Source organism: Brachycentrus maculatus, unplaced genomic scaffold (genome assembly GCF_059751285.1).
Source record: "Brachycentrus maculatus isolate JH-2025_06_01 unplaced genomic scaffold, ASM5975128v1 h1tg000285l, whole genome shotgun sequence".
NCBI lineage: Eukaryota > Metazoa > Arthropoda > Insecta > Trichoptera > Brachycentridae > Brachycentrus > Brachycentrus maculatus.
This window is the reverse complement of record NW_028281036.1, coordinates 211,579-230,401: the sequence shown is the minus strand read 5'-3', so window position 1 is coordinate 230,401 and position 18,823 is coordinate 211,579. Positions and strand designations below refer to the sequence as shown.

The following is an 18,823-nucleotide window of genomic DNA, read 5'->3' as shown; positions in this document are numbered from 1 at the left end:
AGTGAAGTTCTAGTGATTCATGAACAAGGTTTCTAAATTGGTTCATATATATAGAACTTCCAAGAATTTGAGTAGTGTGGTTGTCAATAATGGGTAGAATTGGTGAATGTTACACGTGTGTAAAGTGATCACTTAAACCAGCCTATGACGGTCGTAAGCCCCGTAAATGCCCAGACTTCCATATTCTTCTTCATCTTTGATGAGATGTCAAAAAATAAAGTGATTTTTGTTAGAAAAGAAGTTCAATGATTAATTTATCTTACAGTATATTTGAAAATCATAGAGTTTAAACATTGTTGTATTTTTTGATAAAGAATGCCAATAAATTTGCATTTTGCGATTTATTTAACATGAGATTTGTGTAATAACTGTATTTTTACTTTGTAGCAGTATAGTACTATCACCAAAAGCTTTCCTTTCATCTTGTTATTTTTTCATCTTTTATAATATAACTGAATTGATGTAGTGTTATAATGAATTGATAAGTCTCATATTTTAATACATAATAAAAAGGCTAGCACTGGTCAAAGGTATTAAAAATATAAGAGGTATTTTTTGGGTAAATTCTATGAAAATTAAAATCAACGCCAGTCACTACGATAATTTTAAAATGCATTATTTAAAAACAGACAATTCTATAATCTTTATGGTTGACATTGTTTGTCTAAAACCAGATTTTGGGGACTCCAACCTTGTTGCATACCCCGCCATCTTGAATTTTGTCTATATTACCGTAATTTAATTTCATCTCCGTATTTAAGGTAAAACTTAGGGCGTTTGTGCACGACACGGAATTTTACCGTCCAGCACTCCAGCATGATAAAACGGATGATTGGCTTGATTGGCTTGTGCTTTTGTCCATCTTTTTTCGGATAGGAGCTCTTGATCGGTGTATCGAGGGTAAATTCGATCACACTAAACTGTTGTAGTCGCTTTAATTAAAAAAAAAAACGGACTGCCGGACGGTAAAATTCCATGTAGTTGAAGCCTGTGTGTAACAGACATATAAATACATATACTTAACAGACAATAGTAAGGTAGAGGAAAGGCAATTGCGATGGTATGAGCACATAGGACGCAGAGAACCTGAACATATTTTAAACCAGGCGATCGCCTTGGATCTTCCTCGAAAGACATCTAGAGGAAGACCAAAGAATTCATGGATGCTACAGAAAGATAACGTGATTTGAAGGCATGGCTTAGGTGACGTTGTATACATAGAAGGACCTACAACCTGAGAAGGAGGAGAGCTGACCACAACAGTGTAAAAAGACGATAAGTTGGGATGGCACTAAAACTAGTTTTTCCTAGTAGAAAAGGTACATTAAATTAAAACTATGTACGTAGATATCGCATGTGTGTACTTATACTATGTTTAATATAGGTACTAAGGATGTAGGAATTATAATGGGAAAAAAGCAATATGGATTAATGTTGGAGAAGCGCTGGTTTTTTGTTGTTTTTTTTCAGACTGTTAACTTTGTAAAATCAATTATTATTAATAAACTGCATACAAACAATACAAAGTGTTTTATTTTTATTATAATTTATTCGTCCTTAAGTCATTTGCATCAAAATATGGCAAATCTGATCATGCAGACTGTCATCGACTTACAAGTGGCGTGCAAGATTCACTTATTCAACAGTGTATATAATTAAAATCATTCAATGCATAACTAAAGAAAATGCATTCAAATTTAATAAAATTTAATGCAAGCCTGTGTGTAACAGACATCAGTAGTAAGGTTGAGGAAAGGCAATTGAGATGGTATGGGCACATAGGGCATAGAGAACTCGATCATATCGCTCACTCCTTTCAAGAACGTCATAAATCAAAAAAACTTGATTTTTCAGGAGAACGTTATTAAAGTTTAAAAATATAACACAATGTATTTAAAATAAGTATCAAGCCACTTATTGACCTTTTTACTGTGCAACACATTTTTTTTAGTTAAAACCTGAAGGTTTTTTCTCCATTTGAAAAATATTTAATATATTTTAAAAAATAATTAAACAATACCTTTTCTTCAAAATGCTAACAAAACATTTTTTGCCCTGTAGCGGGTAAATATTAAGTTAAAAATATGACTCTTTTGCTGGGATATAGTATATTTTCTGGACATTCTGAAAACATGCACAACTGAAAATTGTCGATTTTTGATTTATGACGTTCTTGAAAGGAGTGAGCGATATTGTAAACCAGGCGATCGGCATGGATCTTCCTCGATAGACATCTAGAGGAAGACCGAAGAATTCATGGATGCTACAGAAAGATAACATGACGCTCATTTGGTGCAACAATGACGTAATTACATTTTTTAAACAAGTTAAATATTTCAAATTGAGCGGAAAGACTAGTTACATTGGGAGAAACACGGCTGTCCAAACTCAAAACACAGTAAGGGACATTTTTTTTGTAGTATGTTTTTTTTGCATTTTTGGACTAAGTAGATTCTACTTAGTCCAAAAATGCAAAAAATACGTACTACAAAAAAAAAAGTCCCTTACTGTGTTTTAAAATTGGACAGCCGATAACAACGGCTGAATTGATTTTGGGGTGAAATGCTGCGAGATGGCGCAAGTATCATTGTAAAATTGAGTAAAATGGCGCCATTTCTGTAGCAACAACGTCTGAATAGCATCTCTTGTAATATTTCCAAAGGTGTAATTACGCCATTGTTGCACCAAATGAGCGATGATTCGAAGGCATGACCTAGGTGACGTTGTATATTATAGAAGTACCTACAAGACCTGAGGTAACTGAGGACCAGAAGAGCTGATCCTAAAAGTCTACAAAGATGATGAGTTGGAATGGAGCCAGGAAGATAGAGAATGCAGATTCAAGGAGGATTGCAAATATCATTTGAATAGACATTTTACCATAAACACATTAGTGACTGTAATTTCCTGTTGTTGGTGCGTTTTGTGACAATCCTAACACAATTGGATGCGTGTCAGTAGTATTTAATAAGCCAATAGTTTTATCCACAGATTATGCTCGATTTGCAAGAGTTTCTAACAGTTACTAATACGTCAAAGTCTTATATAAATCTTGATCTGGAAAAAGGAACATAGTAACATATTTACATATCACTCCTTTCAACAATGTCATATATCAAAAAACTTGATTTTTCAGGAGATCGTTTTTAAAGTTTAAAAATATAGTCAAATTGTTAAAAATAAATATCAAGCCATTTATTGAACATTAAACTGTGCAACAGATCTTTTTAGGTAAAACCTGAATGTTTTTTCCATTTGAAAAATATTTAGTTTATTTGAAAAAATAATTAAACAATACCTTTTCTTCAAAATGCAAAAACAACACTTCCTGCCCTGTAGAGGGTAAATATTAAGTTAAACATATACCGCTTTTGCTGGGATATACCATAGTACATTTTCTGGGCATTCCGAAAACATGCACAGCTGAAAATTTACGATTTTTGATATATGACGTTGTTGAAAGGAGTGAGCGATATCTTAGATGACTTAGGAGTGACGGAAGGCGGCGCCGAATTCAGACAGTTTGACGATCGCAGAGGCTGTCATTTTGCAGGCCCACCTCTAACGAATATACTTATAAAACAAACTAAAAATCACGCCGCTTCCCCATAGGGGTAGACAGTCAATTTGTTCATTCTAGCTCAAAGCTTTCAGTTCTCTAACGCAATTACCCATGTACGACATTACACGTCCCTGTTTGACACCTTTAGAGATGTTAAAATAGGAAGTATGAAAATGAACCGCTTACCCTTACGTTAGATGTAGGTCTGTACCATGAGCGTCTCTGAAGAAGATTATAGAAGTCTGGATTACAGGGCTTACGACCCGTCATAGGACAGGGCCGAGAACCCACATGTGAAAGATCGTATCAATTGAACGAAATACACTAGTTGCGATTTTTTTTTTACAAAAAAAGAGAAATATTAGTTTTTTATTATTTTCAAAAATATTTCAACTTCATACTATTTCTGTGAGCCTAAGCGGCTCATTATTAGAAATAGGTAACAAATTGCGGTAGAGGGGTTCGAACTGAGAAACTCTGACTTAAGAGTCCGCGGTACTAACCACGGGACCACAACCCGACACATTTGAGGAGCGTGGCTATCAAACATGGGTAGAATGGTGAATGTTAAACATTTATAAAGTGATCACTTGAACCAGCCTAAGCCCTCTTAATACCCTGACACTCCATGTTCTTTTTCATCTATATTGAGATAATTATGATCAGAGCACTCATACACAAAAAATGGCAATGATATATTTAAAAAACATTGTATAAAATTTTCGATTCAGATTACAAAAATAAAATTCACCATTAAAGAAAACGTGTTAGTAGTGCCATCTTTTGATATTACAGCGAAACACGAATCACCACAGATAGCAAAGGCGAATTGAAAAGTATTGAAGTTTTCATCAAAGATGGCGCTAACTACAAATACATAAATATAGACGGATAAATTGAGAGATGTTTTTCATAATTTTCACTACTCAAGTTCCCGATAAAATTAATTTGCAATTGTGATTCTAACAGGAAGTATAAAGCTTTATCGAATCCGGAAATGCGGCCGAAAGATTTCGATATGAAAACGGTAAAAGCAGGAATTGCTAGTACGGCTGTCCAAACTTAAAACACAGTAAGGGACATTTTTTTGTAATACTTTTTTTTTTGCATTTTGGACTAAGTAGAATCTACTTAGTCGAAAAATGCAAAAAAACGTACTACAAAAAAAATGTCCCTTACTATGTTTTGAGTTTTAACAGCCGAGTATTGGTAAAGTTTAGATGTCTCTTAAGGCTCAGTATTCGATAAATCGCAAACATAATTTTCTGAATACATATTCCAAAAAACAAAAATCCAAGATATATTTTTAAAAAATGGGCGTGACTTGACGTCTGGCTCTCTGCGTTGCCGGATGCTAACTGAATTCTACTATTGTGAGTACGGCCCTAACGGTTAAGAGTGCCGCGAATCGAAGTATTGACTCGGTATACTTTGCCGGTCCGCTTTCGTAGAGTAATGGTCAGTACGCTCGGCTACCGTTCTGGAGGTCCCGGGTTCGATTCCCAGGGGGGGATCAAATAAACATAAGTGATTTTTTTAAACTAATATTTATTCAATATTGCCCTGGACTGGTGCCTCAAGCAGAGGGCTGATCGCCTTTCCTTCGTGTGTTAACGATCAAGCTAACACTGTTTTTATATAATGCAGTGCCCTATGCACCATTGGGGTGAGGATAAGGGTTTGAATTGAATTGAATCGAATACTTTGCCAAAAGCGCGGCCCGTCGATATACCGACGATGTAGCTAGTGTATTTTGGCCGTCGAGATTTTTTTCTAAAAACACCGTTATTACATTGAAAAAATAAGTTTTTCTTCAAAACAGATATACGGTTTAAAAAGAAAAGAATTATTAAGAGGCAAGGAATGAATTTAAAAAAATCTAAAACAAAGTCGAATTCGCGCGCGAAGGTACGGCCGACCTCTTGCGTGGTCGTCCGCGTACTGAAATTTAATTTCGAGAATTCCCCCTGAAGTTCGGATTCGTCAACAATATTTGAAAATTAACAAGAACATTTACAAAAAAAATAAACAGTGTTGATACACATTCATGCCGGTTTTATAAATCTGTATACTGCAGCTGTCAAGTTTACAGTTGTCAAATATGATTGACGTACGACGCCATTTACAAAAATTATAACATCTACAGATAAGGTGATTAATTTTGTGGCACCCTGAAAAAAAAACTTGTCCCTCCTCCTAATCCATAAGGGTAACGGATAACCGCATCCAATGGTGCATAGGGCACTGCATCATATAAACGCAGTGTTATCTTGATCGTTCACACATGAAGGAAAGGTGATCAGCCCTCCGCTTCAGGTACCAGTCCAGGGTGATATTGAAAAAGCTTGTAACTATATTAAATAAATATAAAAAATAATATATAAAAAAAAATTGAATTTTCATCACGTGTTTCAGAATAGGTCCCATGTGTGGATCGCTAATGCGTCCAATGAACTCCCCAGTATGTCATCCCGAAATTCGCACGTGTGAAGGAGTGTAGCTAATTCGATTGAATATTTTTAAACAACAGGTTTTTTGGCCGAGAAAAAAGGTCATGACCATTTGAGGAATAAATTGTTGGCATAAATTTATCGAACGGGCCAATTTCCATACTGTGTTATAAAATTATTTTTTATGGCATAATTCATGGCAAGGATGGCCAAAATTTTGACCTGGAGTGGTAGTATTCTCAAAGCCTACCAATAATTTATTGAACATATATTTAAAAAAAATATCATTAAAGTGTACACGGAACGTCCATTTTTACAGGATAGATATAGTACCTACCTACCATATGTTCAATGCGATAAAAAAGTATGCTGAAATAAAATAAAAAATATAGTGGATAGGTTTCCCTTTTAGAAAAATCAAATCAAGATATCAAAAAATAAAATCCAGATTTACGTATTGTATGAAATTGTAAATGAAAATACTTGTTTTTTACCACTTAGTTAGTAAATTAGGTACCCAAGTGGTATAAAACAAGTATTTTCATTAACAATTTAATCATGTCACAAATTAAATGCCGAAACAATGAATAAAATACTTATTGCAATTTTTTTTTGAAAAAAATCAAAGGTTATAAAAATTACAATTACAAATGATGAAACATTGTTCTTGAATCACTCGAGATATCTTTTCATCTCACCAATAGATGTCACTAGTGAATTTCTAGTGATTCAAGAACAATGTTTCAATATTGGTTCATATATATAGATCTTCCAAGAATTTGAGTAGTCCAGTTGTCAATAATGGGTAGAATTGGCGAATGTCACACGTATGTAAAGTGATCACGTAAACCAGCCTATGACGGTCTTCAGCCCCGTAAATGCCCAGTCTTCCATAATCTTCTTCATTTTTGATGAGATGTAAAAAAATAATATGAAACAAATAACTCGTATAATTGGAGATAATCCAGATTTGTGAACAAGTATTTGGACTCACTCAAAATGTAGTAAATAAATTTACATATTATGCACTCACGCTTTAAAAGGCGTGATGCATGTGTGTTAGCGGATACATTAACAAATCAAGGCTTTTAAAAAATTGGTCAAGTGTATGGATATGTTTTAAATTCAAACGCAATTATATTTGAAATATTACAATGGGTATTATATGAACAATGAACATCGTCACGTTCTTTGAAAAACACCTTAACTCCAACGTGGAAGATTTACCTTTAATAAATCGTAGTAATACAGGAGAAAGTGAACAAGTCTATTTTTTACAAAATTGTGATCATTGACATGAAAAACCCATCAGCGGAAGCTAAACTGGCAGTGCACAACGGAGTCCTGGTTCCAACAAGTGAAACATGGAGTTGGCAAACGAAGGGTGAAAGTAGACTGAATGCAGTCGAAATGCGATCTCTCGGAAGAATGTGCGACAAAACGATGTATGATAGATGTGCGAATAGTGAAATAAGGAAGGAATGCAAGGCTGAGATAAGCATTATCGATAAAATTAAGAAAGGTGTGTTGAGATGGTTTGGACATGTGGAGCGTATGAGTGAAGAAAGAACGGTTAAACAAATTTATGAGGCGAATGTAGTTGGAAAAAGAAGCAAAGGACGACCGAGGAAAACTTGGCACAATCAGGTATGTCAAATACTTGAAAGCGGCCGGGTCAGGAGTCGTAATAATCGTCGGGTATGTATTAGGAGATGCATGAATGTAGAAGAGGCAAAGAATGTTTGCAAAGACAGAGTGGTGTGGCGTTCGATTCTTTCTGCCTACCCCTGCGGGGAAGCGGCGTGATGGTTAGTTAGTTAGTTAGTTAGTTTTATCGTAGTCATAACAGAGAAAGTGACCAAGTGCATTTTTTTTAGTAAAATGTGATCATTGACTATTTGATATCTTACTAGCTTAATATTGCCCTGAAAAAAATCCCAAAGGATTTTAAACTTGGACGTATAATATATTGACTAAATATATTGACGTAAAAATGACTATTCGGGTTCGATTCCCAGGGGGGTCAAATAAAATATGAGTGATTTTTTCACTCTTACATTTATTCCATATTACCCTGGACTGGTACCTGAAGCGGAAGGCTTGATCTTCATGTAAGTAATGATCAAGATAACACTGCGTCAATTTGATGCAGTGCCCCATAGGGTGCGGATAAGGGTTATACAGTATCTACTCAATGAATTAGGGCCACCCATTATTTTTTTGAATACTCTGAAATCTTTTGGATTATTATATTTATTTTACATAAATACTTTAAGTTTTCTATTGACATCTAATATCATGTATATTACCTTCAATAATATGTAAAATATACCTGGATTATTTAAGCCTTTATAAAATTTCAAACCCTTTTTCTGAGAAAGGTCCCTAATTAGCACAGGTAGACAGATAGTTGAAAGTTCAAAAAATAGTCCTATCTTATTTATTAGTGAAGTTTCTTGAGTTCTGGTTGTTGTTTTGTTCAGAGAAGTTATATAGTTATCGTGTCTTGTGAAAAAAACTTAATTTTTAATTTTAGTTCATAAAGTATAATTTTTTTTTGTAAACACAAGTGTTTTTTTTGAAAAGGACAAAATGGGAAAAAGTAAAGATATTTCCGAGGAAAAAAAGTCTAGTGTTATAGTGCTACTGAAATTAAGAATACTATCTATTAGAGAAATTTCAAAAAAAGAAAACGTTTCTCGTCAAACAGTGGACTAAATTTCAAAATCAATAAAAAATCAGTCACCCGCCACCAGCAATCGGCGAAAGAACTGTCGTAGGATTAGAAAAACAACACCGAGGACTGATCGAAAAATCGTTCAAAGTGCCTTAGAAAACCGTAGTGCATCAGCAAAAACATTAAAAATAAAATTGGAAGAAGAGGGTATAAATATATCGGTATCAACACTGAGGCGACGTCTTTACGAAGTAAATCTGAAATGCAGGCGCCCTGTAAAAGTACCAAAATTGACACCACGAATGAAAGCGGATCGATTAAAATGGGCCAGGCTACATCGAAATAACTCGGTAGATGATTGGAAAAAGGTATTTATTTAAATTGAATTTTCAACATATCATTTTAGTAAATAAACTTATATATTTGAATTAAACTTAAATTTTCATTATTTTTCAGGTCATCTTTAGTGATGAGTACCGGTTAGAAGCCGTGACAGAGAGCCGTCGATTCGTCAGGAGAACACCAATGGAACGTTACGATGAGGCCTGTGTGGTAAAAGTTATCAAACACCCCCCTGCAACAATGATATGGTCATGTATTATTAACAATTTACCTGGGCCGTTGTTTTTCGTGGAAGGAATAATGAACCAAAATTCCTATAAGCAGGTCCTCGAACGAATTTTATTGCCCTTCTACCATACACTCGACCCAACAGAAGGTCCATACACCTTCATGCAGGATGGGGCACCTTGCCACCGGGCTAAATCAATAATAAAATTTTTGTCTAACAAAAATCTGCCTTTGCTCCCCTGGCCTGGAAATTCTCCGGACCTTAATCCTATAGAAAACGTATGGAGCATGTTAAAAAATAAGGTATACTCATTTCCAAATCCGACAGTAGACTGTCAAAAAAAAAATATTAAAAAAATTTGGTCAGAAGACGAAGAAATAAAAAACATGATAAAACAGTGCATTTTAAGTATGCCAAAAAGAATTGAGGCAGTTATTTCTGCCAAAGGTGGAAATACTAAATACTAACTATATTTATATGAAAATATATGCATAATTTAAGCGTAATAAAGTGTTCATGTGTAAATAAAATTCAATGTTGTTTTATTCAAGGTTTTCTCTGAGTTATTCCTGTTTGAATTGAGAAATTGCGCGAAATTCTGCGTGGCCCTAATTCATTGAGTAGATACTGTATATATATATATATATATATATATATATATATATATATATATATATATATATATATATATATATATATATATATATATATATATATATATATATATATATTTATATATATATATATATATATATATATATATATATATATATATATATATATATATATATATATATATATATATATATATATATATATATATATATATATATATATATATATATATATATATATATATATATATATATATATATATATATATATATATATAAATATTATTGTATTTTATTGTTAAAAAACAAATCAAAATTTATATTGTGACAATTGTTTTGCCTAATTATGGCGTTTTCAAACGAATGTAAAGATTAAAATGAAAATGCCAGAACTAGGCAAAACAATTGTCATAATATTAATTTTTATGTGTTTTTAACAATGAAATACAACTCAGTAGACTAAAAAAATGTGTTTGATTTAACAATTAATACATAAATTAAAATGGAGTTCTACGAATTAAATGCCAAATGAATAAATAAATATATTTACAACATTTTGAGTGTGTCCAAATACTTGTTCACAAAATCTGGATTATCTTCAATTACAGGATTTATTTTCATATTATTTTTTGACATCTCACTATTTGAGTAGTGTGGATGTCAATAATGGGTAGAATTGGCGAATGTCACACGTGTGTAAAGTGATCTTAATCCAGCCAATGACAGTCGTCAGCCCCGTAAATGCCCAGACTTCCATATTGTTCTTCATCTTTGATGAGATGTCAAAAAATAAAATAAATCTATTTCTATATTACGGGCTTTCGGCTTAAACGGACACCCCTCCCCCCAATCAGTATGTATATTATATCGATGTTTTACTGTACTGCACATAGCGATATAATTTTTTTGTAATTCGTATGATATGAAAATTTTAATAGCTACCGTGTCAGAAACCTGGCGTTATTTACATTAATTAGAATTGCTCGCGTGTTACTTGATAGTACTAATAATTACTTCCGATCTGTTTAGACATATATTAAAATGAATTAGAGTCGAGATGCTTACTTGCAGTGCGGGCGTTGCGTTGCAAGTGTGCGTCTTGTTGGACGCAATTTAGAAAGTATAAACATAAATCCATTGAAATAATTGAGAAATAATCAAATATTGTAAAGAGGTTCAATAAGGAAGGAAGAAGAAGAAGCAAATACGTTGAGAGAATACTGATATGGAATGGTGTCATTTGAAGAAAAGAAGAAGCAAATTCGTTAAGACAAATTGAAATGAAATTGTGTCCTTTAAAGAACAAAAGAAGCAATTACGTTAAGACGAATTGGTGTAAAATCATGTCCTTTGAAGAACAGAAGAAGCAAATACGTTAAGATAGACTGATATGGAATCGTGTATTTTGAATAAAAGAAGACGCAAATGCGTTAAGACAAACTGATATGAAATCGTGTCCTTTGAAGAAAAGAAGAAGCAAATGCGTTATAAGACATACTAATACGAAACCGTGTCCTTTGAAGAAAATAAGAAGCAAAAACGTTAAGATAAACTGATAGGAAGTTACAACTTATGAAAAAAAGAAGAAGCAAATGCGTTAAGATAAACTGATATGAAATCGTGACCTTCGAAGGAGTTGTGCCAACGAAGATAAGTCGAAATAAAAAGCTCCTATTTTAACATCGTTTAGATGTTCTGAATTCACAATGGCGAACGCAACACTTGTGGTTTTCGTAACATTTCAATTATGTTTCTGAACAATGTTTTGGCTGATGTCGAAGCTTTGGAAAACAGTAATATTTCTGTATTGGCAAGTGGTCACCCTGTGGAAACTGCAGATGATGCAGGGCAGCCAACCAACAGGCGGAAACGGCTGCCTTTTTCGCACGTGTCTTCGCAGATCTTTAACATGATGAAGATGAGTCCAGCGCCGAATTATTATCCCATTGGGAGCGATGAATTCGGACCGTTGAGAGATAAATACGCTCTTCCACCGGGTGAGTAAAAAGACATGCTTGTTTAGGGGGCACTCGCAAATATAGAATTCAGAACGCGACCGGCTGAATATCTTTGAGTAATTAATTAATTTATATATATATATATATATATTATATATATATATATATATATATATATATATATATATATACATATATATATATATATATATATATATATATATATATATATATATATATATATATATATATATATATATATATATATATATATATATATATATATATATATATATATATATATATATATATATATATATATATATATATATATATATATATATATATATATATATATATATATATATATATATATATATATATATTGTCTGCCTCCATAGTGTAATGGTCAGCACGCTCGGCTACCGTTCTGGAGGTCCCGGGTTCGATTCCCAGGGGGGTCGAATAAATATAAGTGATTTTTTCACTGTAATATTTATTGAATATTACCCTGGACTGGTACCTAAAGCGGAGGGCTGATCACCTTTCCTTCGTGTGTAAACGATCAAGATAACACTGTGTTCACATGAAACAGTGCCCTATGCACCATTGGGGTGCGGATAAGGGTTTTTATTATTATATATATATATATATATATATATATATATATATATATATATATATATATATATATATATATATATATATATATATCTATATATAATATTATATATATATATATATATATATATATATATATATATATATACATATAAGGGTGTTAGTTGAAGTTTGCCGGTTTTACTCACAGATGTCGCTGGAGATATGTATACATTTCTATGATTTGGCATCTTTGTCATATTTTTCTATGGACTTTAACCTTCAAAAATACACAAGTTACATTCTGCCAAAATAATAGTGTCACAGGTGTTTACCTTAGTGAATATGTCGAGTTTCGTTTCAAGTAAATCGCATTTGCGGCATTCGTTGCTTTTCTTATTTCATCATAAGAAAAAAGCAGTCGAAGCTCATCGGTTGCTGGTAGAAACTTATGGTAAACATGCTCCAGTGATTAGAACATGTCGCTCACTCCTTTCAAGAACGTCATAAATCAAAAAACTTGATTTTTCAGGAGAACGTTTTTAAAGTTTAAAAATATAATACAATGTATCAAAAATACATATCAAGCCACTTACTGATCTTTTTACTGTGCAACAGATCTTTTTAGGTTAAACCTGAAGATTTTTCCACTATTTGAAAAATGTTAAGTATATTTAAAAAGATAATTAAACAATACCTTTTATTTAAAATGCAAAAACAACACTTTCTGCCCTGTAGCGGGTAAATATTAAGTTAAAAAATTGCCTCTTTTGCTGAGATATAGTACATTTTCTATGCATTCCAAAAACATGCACAACTGAAAATTGTCGATTTTTGATTTATGACGTTCTTGAAAGGAGTGAGCGATGTGAGACATGGTTTCGTCAATTTAAAAGTGGAGATTTCGATTTAACAGACAATGAGCATCCTGGTGCAACGAAAAAGTTCGAAGACGAGGAATTGCAGGCGTTATTGGATGAAGACACGACCCAATCCCAACAACAATTGGCCCAAACACTTAATGTGACCCGAAGAGCAATTTGCCAACGTTTAAAAGCCATGGGAAAGATCCAAAAGTATGGAAAATGGGTACCACACCAAATGAACGAGAGACAAATCGAAAATTGTCGCCACCAACGCACCGCCTCATACAGCTAAAGTGGATCAACACTCTCAAAGGATTGAATTGGGAAATATTATCGTACCCGCCGTACTCTCCAGACCTTGTCCCGTCCGACTATCACCTTTTTGCATCGATGGGACACTCACTCGCAAAGCAGCGCTTCGCCAATTTTGAAAAAGTCGAAAAATGGCTCGACGAATGGTTTGCCTCGAAAGATAATTTTTTTTTTGGAATGGTATCCATGATTTGCCTCAAAGATTGGCAAAATGTATAGAATCCGATGGTCAATACTTTAAATAAAAATAAAAAGAGATTCCCTTGAGAATTAAGCGTTTTCTTTATTGAAAAAACCGGCAAACTTCAACTAACACCCCTGGTACATAATGTTTTTTTTCTTCATATTTTTAGCACATTACCTGCCAATACCCATTTTCTTTTAAAAAACATACATTTATTTCGAAGAAACACTTATTTTCTCAATAGAAAAACGCTATTTTATATACATATATATATATATATATATATATATATATATATATATATATATATATATATATATATATATATATATATATATATATATATATATATATATATATATATATATATATATATATACATAAATATATATTTATATATAATTTTTTTTCTTCTTTGGTGTGGTCCAGGTCCTTCTGACGTCGACAATCACTTGGGAGTAATTGTCCTTGCCTTGGGCAGGTCTAAACAGCGCCTCGACGATCCTGAGCTAATGAACCTCAATGGTCTCGTATGAGAACGGGTATGTAACCCCTGCTGAAGGTCCCGGGTTCGATTCCCAGGAGGAAGTGAAAATAAATACTAGTGATTTTACACTATTGTGTAAAATACCTGTATTGTGCCCGATGCACCATATGGTGCGGATAAGGGTTTATATATACACACACACACACACACATATATATATATATATATATATATATATATATATATATATATATATATATATATATATATATATATACATATGTATTTTTGCTTGCATTAGAGAGATAAGTCATTTCGGTAAAAGTCATTAATAACAATTTAGTCGCCTCCTACTAATTACACATACGTCTATATTACTAACAGATAAAAAGTGATTATTTTACCATTTCAGTGATGATTACTTAAAATAATAGTCATTCCATATTTAGTATATCAGATCACCTGAGAAGAACAATATTGAAATGGCATTATTTGTTTAATAACAATATAAAATAATTAAAATAAAAAAAAATCAAGAAACTACTTTAATTAGTTGAAACGTGAAGTCTCAACTCAATGCCCTCGGCACGGGAAAACTCAGTGAGGGCACATTATTATAATATGTAATTATGTGTTAATAGGAGTTTTATAATTTTCAATTATATGAGTTATTTTTCATATTATTAATATGAAAAATAACGCCTACATATTGAAAGCTGACCCACCGCATGCCCAGATCTGATACAGAAGCATCTAGGCTTCCTGACGAATCTGCTCTTGCTAAGCAATTATTATTTTTTTAACTAAGTTGCGAAATTTCTTGAAAATGTGAAACAATATAAAATTGTATCCCGATTTTACTGTGAATTTACATTTAAAAGCTTTCAGTATACCTGTCACTGCCAATCTAAATAAATACAAGATTGTAAGTCCATCACTAAATTTTCTAGAAGTACCCCAGTGTAGGCAGTGAAAGGGATTAGTGTTTAGTTCAATTAGTCAGCTTGATCCGATTCCGACTCGACGTTGGTCGGTACACAGACGCCCACAACCCCGACCAGCACAGCAGAATAACGCCTACAATTGGAGATAATCCAGATTTGTGAACAAGTATTGGACACACTAAAAATGTTGTGTCTAATGCTAATTTGATTGCAGGTGTGTACGCGGCAAACGAAGAGTACGACTTCGTGATAGTAGGAGCCGGAGCAGCCGGATGCGCTGTGGCCAACCGGCTCTCCGAGGGCGGCAGGTGGACCGTGCTGCTGCTGGAGGCGGGTGGACCAGAGTCCCTGCTGACACACGTGCCGATCCTAGCCGCCTACTTCCAGGCCACGGACTACAACTGGGGCTACAAGATGGAGAAGCAGCCAGGAGTATGCATGGGTCAGTAAGCAGAACAGATGTTGCATTTTTAATTGAGGTTTTTTGTTTGAAGAATGGAGAACTTCAACAAGAAGAGGTCGGCTGTCCTAACATAAAATACAGTAAGGGACATTTTTTTGTAGCACGTTTTTTTGCATTTTTTATGCATCTACTTAGTTCAAAAATGTAAAAAAAACGTACTACAGAAAAAATGTTCCTTACTGTGTTTTGAGTTTGGAAAGCCGAGGTGATGATATCCAGAATACCACATTACAGCGGGATGGCCCAAAATCGCTTTGAAGGCTGTGCATACTATAATTTAAGGACTATAAAACGTTATGGACATCAAACCGCTACGGACTATAAGACGCTGCGGACTATATGACGTTAAGGACTTTAAGACGCTACGGACTATAAAACGCAATGGACTATACGACGCTGCAGATTATAAGACGCTACATACTATAAGAAGCAACGGACTGTATGACGCCGGGGGCTTTAAAATGCTACGGACTTTATGACGCTGGGGACGTTAAGATGTTACAGACTATAAGAAGCAACGGACCATATGACGCTGGAGACTTTAAGATGCTACGGACTATAAAACGCAATGGACTATAAGACGCTGCGGACCATAAGACGTTACAGACTATAAGAAGCAACGAAGTATATGACGCTGGGGACTTTAAAATGCTACGGACTATAAAACGCAATGGACTATAAGACGCTGCGGACTATAAGACGTTACAGACTATAAGAAGCAACCAAGTATATGACGCTGGGTATTTTAAGATGCTACGGACTATAAGACGCAACGGACTATATACTGGATAAAATAACGAATCGGGTAATCAAAAAAGTAACAGTTATCCATTAGCCCTTGAGGTAGTATTTTACGAAAATGGCGGTAGATAAAGTATCCAAATTCATTATTATTATTATTATGAGGAATAGTGAAGTACACAGACCCCGATATTATTGCAAAAGCATCGAGGATCAAACTAATAATTGAAATTTAATTGCATGAATATTATAACGATCTTGCGCAGTAGTATCTGATTTCGTGAATAACAAATTCCACAATTAACGAAAAGCATAAGATTTCGAAATAAGATATTTAAGCAACCTTCGACGAGAGAGGGTATGATAGCGGCAAATGTCGCGATACTCAAACAGTAGCTAGATTCAACAACAAAAATATTGTTTAATATTATCTTACATTTTTCATGTGGAATACCAGGAATGGACAACCAGCTATGCAACTGGCCTAGAGGAAAAGCAATTGGTGGAACATCCGTGATAAATTACATGATATACACTAGAGGAAACAGATTAGACTGGGATAGAATTGCGGGAGCGGGAAACCCTGGATGGTAAGAAAAAATATAGAAAACATTTATATTTTATTATGGACCATTTATTTATGATTTCCTCAATCGTTTAGGTCGTATGAAGAAGTTCTACCATATTATTTGAAATCGGAAAGAGCCAGAAATTTAGATGGATTGGAAGACACGAGCAATCACAACAGACATGGGTTGATGGCAGTCGAATTCCCGCGATTTAGGTTTGTAGAAATATGCTCAAAAAATTATACAGATTATGTTTTTTTTTCAATCATTTGAATGTTGTTCTTTTTCCTTTCAGGTCTAAATTAGTCGATGCATTTCTGCAGGGTGCCGTCGATCTAGGGTACGAGGTAGGCGACTACAATAATGGAGAAACCTGGAGTTTCTCTAGAATCCAGAGCCAAATGAAAAACGGTCGGAGACACACCGCTGCGCAAGCTTTTCTAGACCCCATCAAACGTCGGTCCAATTTACATATTCTACCATACAGCAGAGTCACCAAAATAAAAATTAATAAAACAACCAAGACGGCTACATCGGTTCACTATGTAAGGAACAGATTAAGGTACAAAGTAAAGGCGAGAAAAGAGATAATCATATCGGCGGGAGCTCTGGCTTCTCCGCAGCTTTTGATGCTATCAGGAATCGGACCGAAACGTGAACTTGAAGAACTAGGTATTCCAGTCATACAAGACTTACAAGTGGGAAAGAACATGTACGACCACGTCAGTTTTGTAGGATTAGTATTCACCATAAATTGCACTAGATGCTCGATCACAGAATCTGGCGTACTAAACATACCAAATACGATCAACTGGATCAAATTCGGCCAAGGACCGTATTCTCTTCCCGGCGTTGTAGAAGGCGTCGGATACATAAAAACTAAAATTTCTAACGACGTTGAAAATTACCCTGATATGGAATTGTTATTTGCACCGGGTTCTATAACGTTAGACGCTTCTGGGGCTGTACATAAAGGAATGAATATTGACGAAGATTTCTACCAGCACGTCTATGGTGAAATCACAGAAAAACAAACTTGGAGTATTATTCCGATGATTTTACATCCAAAATCAAAAGGGTATTTAAATCTGAGGGATAAAAATCCCTTCCACTGGCCTAAATTTTACTATGATTACTTCTCAGATGTAAGAGATCTACAAACATTCGTCGAAGCGATCAAATTCGTTCTTAAGCTTTCAAAGACAGAGGGATTCGAAAAATTTGGTACCAAACTACACAAGAAACACTTTCCGACTTGCGTACATTATGAGTATGGTACAGATGAATACTGGGCTTGCGCTGTGAGGACTTTATCAGTCACCCTTCATCACCAAATAGGAACCTGCAAAATGGGTCCACGATCAGATCCTGAAGCTGTGGTGGATAGCAAATTGAGGGTGCATGGAATCAAAAGACTGAGAGTAGCAGATACAAGTATAATACCGAAGCCTATTACAGCCCACGTGAATGCGCCAGCAGTGATGATTGGGGAAAAAATAGCAGACATCCTGAAGGAAAGATGGCAACAATCTGAATACTAAATTACGATTTGATAAAACATTCCCCAGAAATCCCCATTAAATTTTCTATATTGCATACATATCTAAGTGCGTTCTCTAAAGTCCTCTTATTATATACTCGCTGAAGGGGGCAACGGCAGTTAAAAAGAAATTAAGAGACGTCACAAAGAGTTACACCAACCTCTAAGATGGTTAAGGGTCTCAAAAACGACCAAAACTGATGATATTCTGGCCAATTTCAGTCTCACTGACGTTTTTCTTAAAACTAACCTTCTTCTATCAACATTTTTTGAGCTACAGAATGC

The 18,823-nt window shown here is 34.2% G+C and overlaps 2 protein-coding genes across 2 annotated transcripts in view; one reads left to right on the top strand and one right to left on the bottom strand.

Moving 5' to 3' along the window:
- Flo2 (flotillin-2) overlaps positions 1-18,823 on the bottom strand; it is a 547,503-nt gene that overhangs the window by 467,402 nt on the left and 61,278 nt on the right. The gene's annotated exons all lie outside the window — the stretch shown is intronic.
- On the top strand, positions 10,938-18,566 carry LOC148305105 (glucose dehydrogenase [FAD, quinone]-like). The gene is made up of 5 exons (XM_088267207.1): positions 10,938-11,871; positions 15,440-15,667; positions 16,887-17,019; positions 17,091-17,213; positions 17,294-18,566. The coding sequence occupies exons 1-5, from the start codon at positions 11,622-11,624 to the stop codon at positions 18,537-18,539; spliced, it is 1,980 nt and encodes a 659-aa protein (XP_088123333.1). The 5' UTR covers positions 10,938-11,621; the 3' UTR covers positions 18,540-18,566.

Bases quoted from the DNA above. Each gene is read 5' to 3' on its own strand.
- LOC148305105 (XM_088267207.1), top strand. From the start codon at position 11,622: ATGTTTCTGAACAATGTTTTGGCTGATGTCGAAGCTTTGGAAAACAGT. The intron at 15,668-16,886 runs GTCAGTAAGCAG...GTGGAATACCAG, and splicing joins GCAGCCAGGAGTATGCATGG to GAATGGACAACCAGCTATGC. The intron at 17,020-17,090 runs GTAAGAAAAAAT...TCAATCGTTTAG, and splicing joins GGAGCGGGAAACCCTGGATG to GTCGTATGAAGAAGTTCTAC.